The sequence below is a fragment of the Rhincodon typus genome, chromosome 1 (assembly GCF_021869965.1).
Source record: "Rhincodon typus isolate 14 chromosome 1, sRhiTyp1.1, whole genome shotgun sequence".
Classification (NCBI taxonomy): Eukaryota; Metazoa; Chordata; class Chondrichthyes; order Orectolobiformes; family Rhincodontidae; genus Rhincodon; species Rhincodon typus.
In genome coordinates, this window is record NC_063332.1 from 124,401,597 (window position 1) to 124,413,028 (window position 11,432).

Consider the following 11,432-nt stretch of genomic DNA (forward strand, 5'->3'; position numbering starts at 1 on the left):
AAATCAAGAGAATATGTGTGGATAACATTGCTTTAAATGTAGTTTTTTTTTTTTTACAAGTCACTTCCAGGTGAGAAAGCAAGAGTCATCAAATGAAGATGCCTTACAATTTTGAGTGTAGGAAGATTTGGTTTGGTTACTAGCCCAGTCAAACCAAAGCCCTCTGGGCAATTCTCCAGTTGAGGATCTCACTTCACCATCAAATTTCACAGGCAGGAGCAGACACCACTCTCCCACCCACCCCTTAGGGCCCAGTGGCCAGGCCAAAGTGAGATCCTGTATTTATCTCAATGTCCAGGCCAACTACAAACACCTGCAGTACTGATAATGGGCATGACTCCTGCTGGCAGACTAGTGTGCAGAGCACCTGGCCTACTGGAGACATGTGAAGGTCCTACCTCACTAGTTAAAGGCTCATCATCCAAAATATTAAAAGTTGATCAAAAGAGATGGGTCAGAAGCACTATGCCATTGGCTAATCAATTATTTTAGGAGACCCCAGTTGCTTGGTAAGGTGTTGCTCATTTCTTGAAGGAGTCACTTCTTTTGGTGAGAGGCTTTAGGTACTAGACAGACATCAACAGAATACAACAGGAATATGGGAATAGTCAGATGACAGAAGAACAGGTAGGTGCTGTAACCACAACCTGAAAGCAATGGCAAAGTGTAGATGGGGAGGGGTTGGGCAGGGTTTCAAGTATATTCAGCACACTTTGGTACTGGAGGCATAGTGCAAGAGCTGCATCTTGTCCAAAGGACCTGATCCCACTGGCTTGGGACTCCCAGTCTACCATTCAATATGCAAGAATGCTTTTATATCTTGGCTGTGGGACTACTAGATTAAAATTTCATTACCACAGTTTATCCAATCACACCATGCTAACATATCACTGTCCATACCACTGAACAATAATATATTTAACACTTCCACTGATAATACTGTGTAACATATTTCAAAACACCAAATATGATTTTCTTTTAAGTAACATTTAAAAGGAGTGTTCTGCTAATTCAAGCCTGAAATTGCTGTTCCACATAGCTAGTCTATTCGCCTTTTTAAATGAAATGTTTTGTCCTGGTGGTACTATTTGACTTTTTCCTAAGCTACTGTCCCCATAACATCCCAAGGGAAGATATGGGAATATCTTCATGCTGGTCCTTCATATTCTAAGTTTCACAGTTGAACTTTGACTTTCAATCACAGTTCTAATCTTGCAAAATATGATGTAGTGAGCAAACTAATGTCTCCATAGACCAGGTAATTCCAAGTTCAGTCATTCAAATTAATATACTAATTTGTCAGTTGCCTTCACAACTAGAGTATCTATCTGCAATTTACAAGTGGTATGTTAGACAGACTTCAGTTTAACTATGCAACTTTTGGCTCCATCTACAGGTTACTTAGACTAACTTACCTAGAAGTCTAACAAGAAAACAATTTCACAATAAAAAGGGTAATGAAATTCAATTAAATTTGAGTGAGATTAATCAGACTTGGAAGTATAATAGAAATTTGATGGGGAAACTATTATTTTATTGTTTAATTAAAAAAATAAGCTATGCAAACATTAAGGAGTCCCCCTTTCCCTACCCTCAGGACAATGAGCATGTTTCTTTATTTTAAATCAATAAATAACATTCATAGTTATAGTTTAAAATAGTTGCAAACAATTAGTTTAATTTGGTCTAATTTATTTTTCAATTGTAATATCCTTAACAATTGAAGTAATTAGGTTCTCTGTGCTTTCCACAAGTGAGGGAAAAACTGTCCAATTATGCAATCATTCCTTGTAATCTACAGAATATACAGGGAATAGTTCCATATATCTCAATTCCTGATGTTGTATTACGAGTGACACTGCCACAGAAGAGGTTGGCACCTGTAATTTACACAGCATAGAGGAATATTAAACTTAATATTTCATAACTTGATCAGTTTTCTAACTAATGTTTAAACTAATTGAGTTCAATTTTGTACAGTGTACAATGCACAATTTTAAGGACTAAATATAAAATATTAAACAGTCCACAAAGTGGATAGTTACTTACGCATAAGACCATACAAATGGATGCTTTGAACAGGTGTTTTCCTTTGTTATGAAAACTAGTTTAGCTTTTAGATTATAAAGTTGACAGGAGAAAGGAGGCAAAAGACAACTAGATGGTGATTTCATTAAACTAGAACTAAAGCCAAATGTACAATGTCTGTTGTAAACTGTGTGGGGAGGCAGTTAATAGATTTGAATATTTATTGAGGATCAATACTCAAAACAGAAGAAAAAATCTCATTTCACTTAATTGTGAAACATCTTCAAGTCTGCAGACCCTCAGTTTTTGTATAGTAACTTGGGATTATTTTCAATTCTTCATAAACATAAACAAAAACAATATCCATTAGCCAAAGAATGGAACTGTATGGCCTTTCTGCACTATACTGCAGTCCGTCCTAAACATAGTTATTCTGTTCCTTTGACAACACCGACTAATGCTGGCCGAAGGGTGCGTCCATGAAGCTTGTACCCTATCTTGGTCACTAGTGCCACTGAACCAGGCTCTTTTCCTTCCACTGGAGTGTGGAAGAGAGCTTCATGCTCATATGGATCAAACCTTGCTCCAAGGGGGTTCAGTTTGACGAGACCATGCTTGCAGAACACTTTCTGAAGTTGTCCTTCGGTCATGATTAGACCTTCATAAAGACTCTTCAAGTGGGGGTTCTGTCCTGTGATCTCTTCTTTCGGCACACTCTCTGTTGCTTTTTCAAGAATATCTGCCACTTCCAATAGGTCTTTGCAGAATCCCTGAATACCTTAAGGAAAGGGAAAATTAGTCAAAACGGTGATGGGATTAAACTGTACAAAAGCAAGCAGGAGAGAGGACATGTTAGAAATACTAGGAACAGAACTGTGAAAGTCATTCTAAGACCATTTTCTTTTGCTAATAGCAATAGTAACACTTTAGATTTACTCAGTGCTGGTATGTATGCAACCAAAGTTCCACCATTTTCCCCCTTGTCTTTTTGCCACTTTGCCTGACAATTGTATGAAACGTTTCTCTTAAAAGTCTTGACTCTCTGCCATTTCAAATTTGATCAGGTCAATTCAATCAGCGCACTTTAATGAATGTAACCAATATGCAGCAAGACTTTCACCAATCCATTTTTCAGCATCATGATACCATCACCCTGGCAAATTAAAGTGTCAAACTACATTCCAGAATTGGAAATAGCTTTTCTTCTACTTTTAAAGCAGTAGCTATTTTAAGCATGTAATAAAAATGTCAGCTAACCTTTGCAGAACAGACTTGTTCCCATCAGTAAAAGGTTTTCAGTCTAGAAGGCCTAATGGAATCCATGTGGAACAATGCCTCAAGAATAAACAGTAATATGTTTCTCAGCAATTTATTACCTTATTTCCCCTCTAAATTCAGAGCTTCTCAATAGCCATTCTCACCTGAACAAGCAACACAGAAGGCTGGTACAGGAATGGTATTCATAAAGTTACAGCTGAGAAATATTCCAAAGGGAAAAAAACATCTTCTGGGGCTTCAGCACAGCAGTTTGTTCTTTGTTTCAGTATCAGATTCCCCGATATCCACAGTATCCTTAGTGATGGTGGTACAGTGGTAATGCCACTGGATTGGCATTCCAGAGGCATGTCCTTACCCAAAACACAACATTTCTTACTTTGCATTTGAACACTAAGATAACCAAGACTGGATAATGATTTAAAAAGCATGTTTGGTGATAGGTTGGATAGGGTCAGTGGAGTTTTTTTTTTAAAAAAAGTAGGAAATACACTGAACCCAGAAACATAATGGCAGAAAACCAGAAGTGACTATGTTTCCTTCCAAGAAAAAAATACTCAGTAAATATCAACAATTTTGGTTTTTCACCTCACTACAATAGCCTCAAAAATCCCTACACCAGAATGAAGACATAACACACTACCGCCTTATTGGCATCTTTCAGTCCCATGAATGAAGATCCAGAGATCGCAAAGAATTTCTACTGTAAGGCACAAAGGCAACACACAATGCTTAATCCATGAACACCAGTCAGTTGTTTCTGCAACAATTAACTGGTTTAATTTGTCAGCCTTTGTACCAATCCTTTATAATAACCATGGTGTTCATGACAACAGCATATCATACCTGCAATGAAACTGGAAAATTTAAAAACAAATTAAAAATAATGCAAATTCCAATGAAATAAAAAACAAAAAACTGCAGACACAAACAACAAGTGGAAAGAAAGATGAGGTGGTGCTGGATGACAGGATAAAATTGTTGGTATTAACAGAAGAAAGAAATGGGTAGCAAACGCACAGAAAAAAGGAGACAAGCAAAGTGAGGGAAGCAGAAAAATAAGGTGGCATATCCAGAATAGTCAAATGTTGCATTTCCACATTCTTACTTGTCCCAATGAGAGAACTGTATAACAGACAAAACAAAATCATTTTACGTACTACCAAGAGTAACAGCTGTGTGGAAAGTAAGGCAAAGTAGGCGTAACCTGAATTTGAAGTCAAAATTAAATGAGATTATGAAAATTAACCTTCAGGTTAAATCTAAAAGCCCTCCATTTAGAAGTTTTATCCAAATATGAAAATCTCATTTTAAATTGTCAATACAGACAATGAAATCAAAGATTGTGATAACTCTGTACTACTCACTCAAAGCAGTCTGTTAATTGCTTAATTTCAATCATGGTTTGAGAACAAATCATTCTGATGTAATGCAATTTAAACTTAAGGCAAAGACATTCAACCCCAAAAGGAAATATCTACAAGCAATTCGAGCAAGAAACAGATGATATTTCCACCTGTTACTGCAGTAACTGTACTAAGACAGCCCATGTCATGTTTCCCCAACTACAGCACATGATAGGAATACACCATTACAAATATCTGACATCACCAGTCTGCCAGTGAAGAATGTGTGTAATTAACAGATAGTATAGATTCTACATAGATCTAACATTCCTTGTTCAACCTTGAGATGTTCTTACCATATAATTTAGCTTCTTCAACCAGCTTTTGGCTCCTTTGACGTAGATTTTCAGCATCTGCCAGTGCTCGTTTATACTTGTCCTACAAAATATAAAGAGTTCATTTTTTCCACTTTAGCTAGGCACTTATCACTTTATTTCAAAAGAAAAGCTATATTGTGATGACTTTTTATTGAAACATCCTAGAGATATGTCTACCAAGCAGTTATTAGAATATAACCAAATGCCATATGAATTACACTCCAGCAAAGAGCTGCCTTTCACAATGACTTTGTGCAGCACTTCAGGCCTGCTATTTTTCAGACATTACGCAAAGTCAGGTGCAAAATGTCTTGATATGGAGGAAAAAAAAATACAAGAACACAGTCTTTAACATCCCAGAAGCTTAAGAGGTTAAAATATAACCACTTTAAACTCATTAATCAATCTACAGGCCAAATTTATACCTTGAAGCCTTGAAGAAAGAGAGACCTCTAACTTATCTCAGAAGTACATTACAGTAATTTTCCTGGGTAGTGGAAGTACCACTTGTTTCATCACTGTGCCTCAAGTGCAGCCAAATTCTTGGAGTTAAAATAATTCCATATTACTGATAGCAGTTTTGTAGATGGCATATGTGCCAAAGATGTTCACTCAAGCCAATAACAGCATGGCCTAGTTCCAGCACCAGGACACAAAAACCATTTAAAAGTACTAATTGTGCTCTTCATAATTGCAATACAGAACTCCACTTATTCAAAGCACCCCTATCCTCTCAAATTGAAAACAAGTTTGTTTAAGCATTGTGAAAACAGATATAGCAATTGTCATAATATTTCCAACATTCATATGTGCTCATGGACAAAGTGGAGGCTACAAGGAGAAAGCATGATCCAGCATAACCTGTCTTGCATGGTAGAAATATTCTTGTCATAGAACCGCATTATCCCAACTAATCATGTTGTCACCCAGGATCAATGTAAAGTTTAGTTATTTTAAGCTTACTGTAAGGTCCTTGAGTTGCTCCTCCAGCTTATTCTTTTCCTCGACAAGTATTTTCTCTGCTGGGCTGGGTTCTCCTTTGTCTGCATTCCGAGTCTGATTTTGGTCATCATCGTAGCTTTGTCCAGTGTTTTTCTGTCGAGTAGCTGTACAGAAAAACCTAAGAAACATTTTAAGTTTTCTTTTTAAAAAAACGTTTCAAAATTAGATCCAGCATAACGAAGACTATTTAAGAATCGAGCTGAGATCCAACTAAAATTATTGCAATCAACACATTCAACACAGTAATGGAGAGAATTGTAACCACACTAATTAATTATTTAAATCTGGAACTAGACAAATCACTATCAATTTGTATAATTAAGTCAGTTAGGAATTCATTAATTCAGTTTAGAGCTTGCTTAGTTTTGAACTGTAAATGCCATGTTTTAAAACATGGTATTGTATTTCGTTGGTCATTCTAGTTTTCTCAATTGTGCCTTCATTAATCTGAAGGCATTCAGGGGTAATTGGACAATACCTAACCCTAATGGAAGTTTTTCATGCTCCAGCATGGATAGTAATTAAGCTGAATGTTCAATCGAAACCAACATTCAAATTCACAACTTCTAGCAAGTGTCACTCATGAGTAATCGGGAAGAGATCTTGCTGACATTTCTTCCTTCAATGTCCCTTGTGGCACAGTGGTAATGCCAAGTTCAAGTCCCACCTGCTTTACAAGTGTGTAATAAAATTTCTGAACAGGTTGATTAGAAAAATAGGTTGAAATCAACTGCCATCTACCAAGATTGATCTAAACCAGCCATGGAGTAAGGAGATAACAAGGTGTAGAGCTGGATGAACACAGTAGGCCAAGCAGCATCAGAGGAGCAGGAAGGCCTAGACCCTTCTTCTGACCTTTCCTGCTCGGCCTGCTGTGTTCATCCAGCTCTACACCTGGTTATCTCAGATTCTCCAGTTCCTACTATCTATGGAGTAAGGAGAACTGTGCCAGACACAGAATGTATATTCTTGGCAGCTGTGATGGGATGAGATTGCTCTAGGAGGTTAGTATAGAATGCTAACCTTCATGGCAAGGCAGAATATTATGCTCACTCTGAGCGTGAGAAACATGGGTCTGAAATAATCACCCTTAAAAATATTTAAAGATATCAATTTGCGCTTTTCATAATGACAACAATAAAAAAGCAATATTGCAAAGAATGTAGGACAGAAAATTGGGAGAATTTTAGAAATCAAAGAATGACTAATAAATGGATAAAAGAAATTTAGTAAACTAGTAAAGAGCCAGCAAAAGTTTCTACAAGTACATAACAGTAATGAAACATTGATTCCTTAGAGGAAATGACTGGGAGATCAATGACACACAATGGCAGACTTTGAAAAAATAAATGTACCTGACTAAAAAAAACACTGCAATACTCAAGGAAAAGGAGGTGGCATAAAAGGAGAAACTTAAAGGAATTTTGATTGAGAGAAAGGACTAGGAAAAATAATCATTTTAATAGCCACCACCAACCCCAGACATAGCTGCACCTTAGGGTGAAGTGAATTCAACATTATGACTCTGGAAGGGTTGAGGAGACTGGACAACACTATTCAAGAACAAAAGAAGACCAAACGTATGAAAGTACTGACCAGTCAGCCTATTATCAGTCACTAGGAAAATATTGAATTGGATCAAGATCATAGTAATAGAACAACCAGCAAATCATAGTGTAAGCATGCAAGAGTCAACATGACTTAATGAAAAGGAAATAATGTTTGGCAATTTATTTGAAGATGGGCTGAAAAACGGCAGTTGGAGTTCAATCTGGATAGATGTGAGGTATTGCATTTTGGTACAACAAACAAGGGTAGGGGTTATACAATTAAAGGTAGGGCCTTGGGGAGTGTTGTAGAGCGGAGGGACCCAAGGGTTCAGGTCCTAATCCTTTGATGGTTGTGTCACATACAGACAGGGTGGTTAAAAAGGCTTTTGGCGCACTTGCCTTCATTGCTTTGTCTTTTGAGTATAGGAGTTGGGAAGTCATGTTGAGGTTGTACAGGACATTGGTGAGGCCTCTTCTGGAATACTGTTCCATAGTTACATGAAGGACATTAACTGGAGAGGGTTCAGAAGAGATTAACCACGATGTTGCCAGGGATGGAAGATTTGAATTATAAAGAAAAGCTGGATAGGCTGGGACTCTTTTTCCACTGCAGAATAGCACGTTGAGAGGTGACCTTATAAAAGTTTATAAAATAATGAGGGGCGTAGATAGAGTTAATGGTAGTTGTCTTTCCCCCAGGATGGATAATTTCAAGACTAAGAGGGCACATTTTTAGGGTGAGAGGTGAGAACTTTAAAAAAGACATGAGGGGGCAATTTTTTTTTTTGCAAACAGAGAATGGTTCACATGTGGAATGAACTTCCTGAGGAAATGGTGGATGGGGTACAGTTACAACTGTTAAAAAGACATTTAGATAAGTACGTGAATAGGAAAGGTTTGGACGGATATCAATCAGGAGCAGGCAGATGGAACTAATTTAGTTTGGGATTATGTTCGGCATGGACTGGCTGAACAGAAGGGTTTGTTCCGTGCTGAATGACTATGTAATGAGCGAGGTGAATAAGGACATTTAATAATGTGCTACATAAAAAAGGTTAATGCACAAGATTAGAGTTCATGCTAAGGGAAATATTAGCATGGATATAGGATTAGGCAAGTAATAGGAAACAGTTGGGCTAAGTGGTCATTTCCAAAATTGGAATTCCAATTTGTAGTAATAATTGGAAAAATGGACAAAATGATGTAGCCCAATTTGCTGGCAATGCAAAGATAAATAAGAAAGCAAATTACAATGATACAAAGGATCTGCAAAAGAAATAAATGAGTCAGCAAAAAAAATAAAAATGGCAGATGAAATACTGGTAAAATTGAGGTTCTGTTTTGAACAGAAAAGTAACTATGCAAACAGCTAGCGAGAGCGTCAAACACTCCAGTACAGAAGAATCTATGTCCCATTGTACTCAAAATATGAAAAGCTAGCATATAGCTGCAGCAAGTACTGAAGGCAAACAAGATATTGACCTTTATTGCAAGGGTCTGGAATACAAAAGTAGGAAGCCTTGCCATAACTGTCCAGGGCATTTAGTTAAACTTAGCATATGCACTGCATACAGTTGTGGACTCATTTTAAGGATGTATATATAGCAAACTTTGTTTAACTGGCATCTTATGAACGTGCACTCTTGATAAATCAGCAAAAATTATATATCTGAAACACTGGAAGTTTACTGTATTATCACAATCTCCAAGTAGTCAGTTGAGGGTGAGAGTGAGAAGGCTCTCTGCTGATAAGTTTTATTTAAGGCAAAGTTTCATTATTATTTAAGTGATTAATGCTGTAAATAAAGTATGTGATGTATATATCCCCTGCATTATACTTCTTTTATTTAGTGTGTTTTTATATTGATTATGCAGACCTCTCAATCAACCAGAATATTTGATCAACTGGTACACTCCTGATCTTATAGGTGTCAGTTAATAAAACATTTACAATACTTGCATTGGAAGGATATCAGATTCACAGTTGAGAACTGGGGTGAAGGATTGTTTTCATTCAATCTTTGCTCGTAGAACAACGTCAATAAAGGGAGATTACATATTAGCAGCGGTGACACCCCCCCCATCAAAATGGCTATAATACTAATTAATTATTTTAGTTGAACAATTTAGGGAGGGCTAGAAGATGCAAAAAAATTGGAATAGTAAGCACTGTGCTATATTTTTAAGACTCTTCACAACAACACTGAACACTTTGAAAAGAATGTACAATTAGTGAACACAGCAGTATTGACATAGGATAGAGCCATCAGGGAACAAAGGCTTTCAAACATGGCAGGTCAAAGCACTATGCAGGTAGATGAGCATCACTTCCTACTCAATTTTGTACATTTTCAAACAACATTTTAAAAAAGTACTTACCTAGGAAGTCAGTATCTTAAAAACACTACAGTAAAACTGTAGGCCCAGACACAACAAATACGGAGAAGGGAGCATTGAGATGATGCAACATTGAGCAATTGCACTGAGCTAACTACTAAAATCAAAGGGCCATAAAAAAGGTCTTTGCTGTACAGAATCATATAATCCCAATAGTGCAGAAAAAGGCCATTCATTCCATCGAGTTTGACTGAACCGAAGAGCATCCCACCTCCTCCATCCCCGTGACCCACATGGGATTTTAAAAAGAAGCCTGTACATCCCCGGAAACTACGGAGCAACTTTTAGCATAGCCAATCCACCACACCTCTATCTGGAGGAAACCCACACAGACACGGGAAGAACGTGCAAACTCTACACACAAACTGCAGTCAAGGTGAAATCGAACCTGCGTCCCTGGCACTGTAAGGCAACCGTGCTAACCAAATTTATAAACTACATATCTATAGGTTTCATACAATTAAAAGACAGCCCAACGTTTCAGAGTAGAATGGACTACGAATACAACGAGGATTGCGGGAACGGACAGGATGAATCAGTAAGGAGATCAGAAAGGGGCGAGGCTGTGCCATCTGCAGAGAGGGACAGCGGGAGAATCTGAAGGCCGACATACGGGAATCAGTGATAACGGGTCGGAGTGACTAAGAAGATTACCAGGGCTGGGACGTCATTAGAGAACACGGAGGCTGCAAATTTTAACCGAGCCTCGGACCTGGGGAGAGACACGGGGGCGGATTGGCCTGCGATCACTAACCTGTGGACGGCGAAGCCGCTACCGTTCCGACCCGAGCAGGCCCTAACGGAAGCGTTGAGCGCGAGGCCCCACTCCGGGCAGGGTCTAACGGCCGCGGTGAGCGCGAGGCCCCGATCCCGGCCCGGGCGGTGTCTTAAGGTCAGCGCGAGACGACCACCAGCCCACAGAACTCGCGCTACCCTCTCCGCCATGGCCATCAATGACGTCAATGCGCAATACGTCACTCCCTTGACCAATCAAATCCCTCTTCCTCTTTCGAGCGACGTTACACAATCAGCGCGCGATCTCGGCTTCTACAGTTGAAAACAGGGAAGAGAAATCGAGCGCGAACAAAGATCGGTGAACCCATTAATCGTTTCACCGAGCGATCGCTTCACGTTGAATCGTTCAAAGACCTCTTGTAGGTTTCTCTCCAAGCCACTCATCATCCTGACGTGGAAATATGTAACTTTGTTTTACTGTTGATGGGTCAAAATCCTGGAAGCCCCATCCCTGACTGAATTTCACATTCAGTTTGAGGGTGAGAAACTTCTAGAGTTGAACAAACCTAATTACAGGAGGATAGATTTGATCCTAGTGGACTGGGCAGGAAGACTAAAAGGTAGGAGGACAATTGATGAGCAGTGGCAGTGTTTAAGGAGCTTCAATTTCAGCCAACTAAAATATATTCCAGTGAGGAAGAAGGATTATAGAATGGGGAAAT

At 38.5% G+C, this 11,432-nt stretch overlaps 1 protein-coding gene across 1 annotated transcript; it reads right to left on the minus strand.

Annotated features, from left to right (window-relative positions):
- Window positions 1–1,671: 1,671 nt before the first annotated feature.
- Window positions 1,672–10,948, minus strand: grpel1 (GrpE-like 1, mitochondrial). Its single transcript, XM_048616545.1, has 4 exons — window positions 10,730–10,948; window positions 5,990–6,146; window positions 5,006–5,087; window positions 1,672–2,806 (listed from the first exon to the last, which is right to left on the minus strand). Exons 1-4 carry the CDS (start codon window positions 10,924–10,926, stop codon window positions 2,457–2,459), a joined length of 786 nt encoding a protein of 261 aa, XP_048472502.1. The 5' UTR covers window positions 10,927–10,948; the 3' UTR covers window positions 1,672–2,456.
- Between the last annotated feature and the right edge of the window lie 484 nt (window positions 10,949–11,432).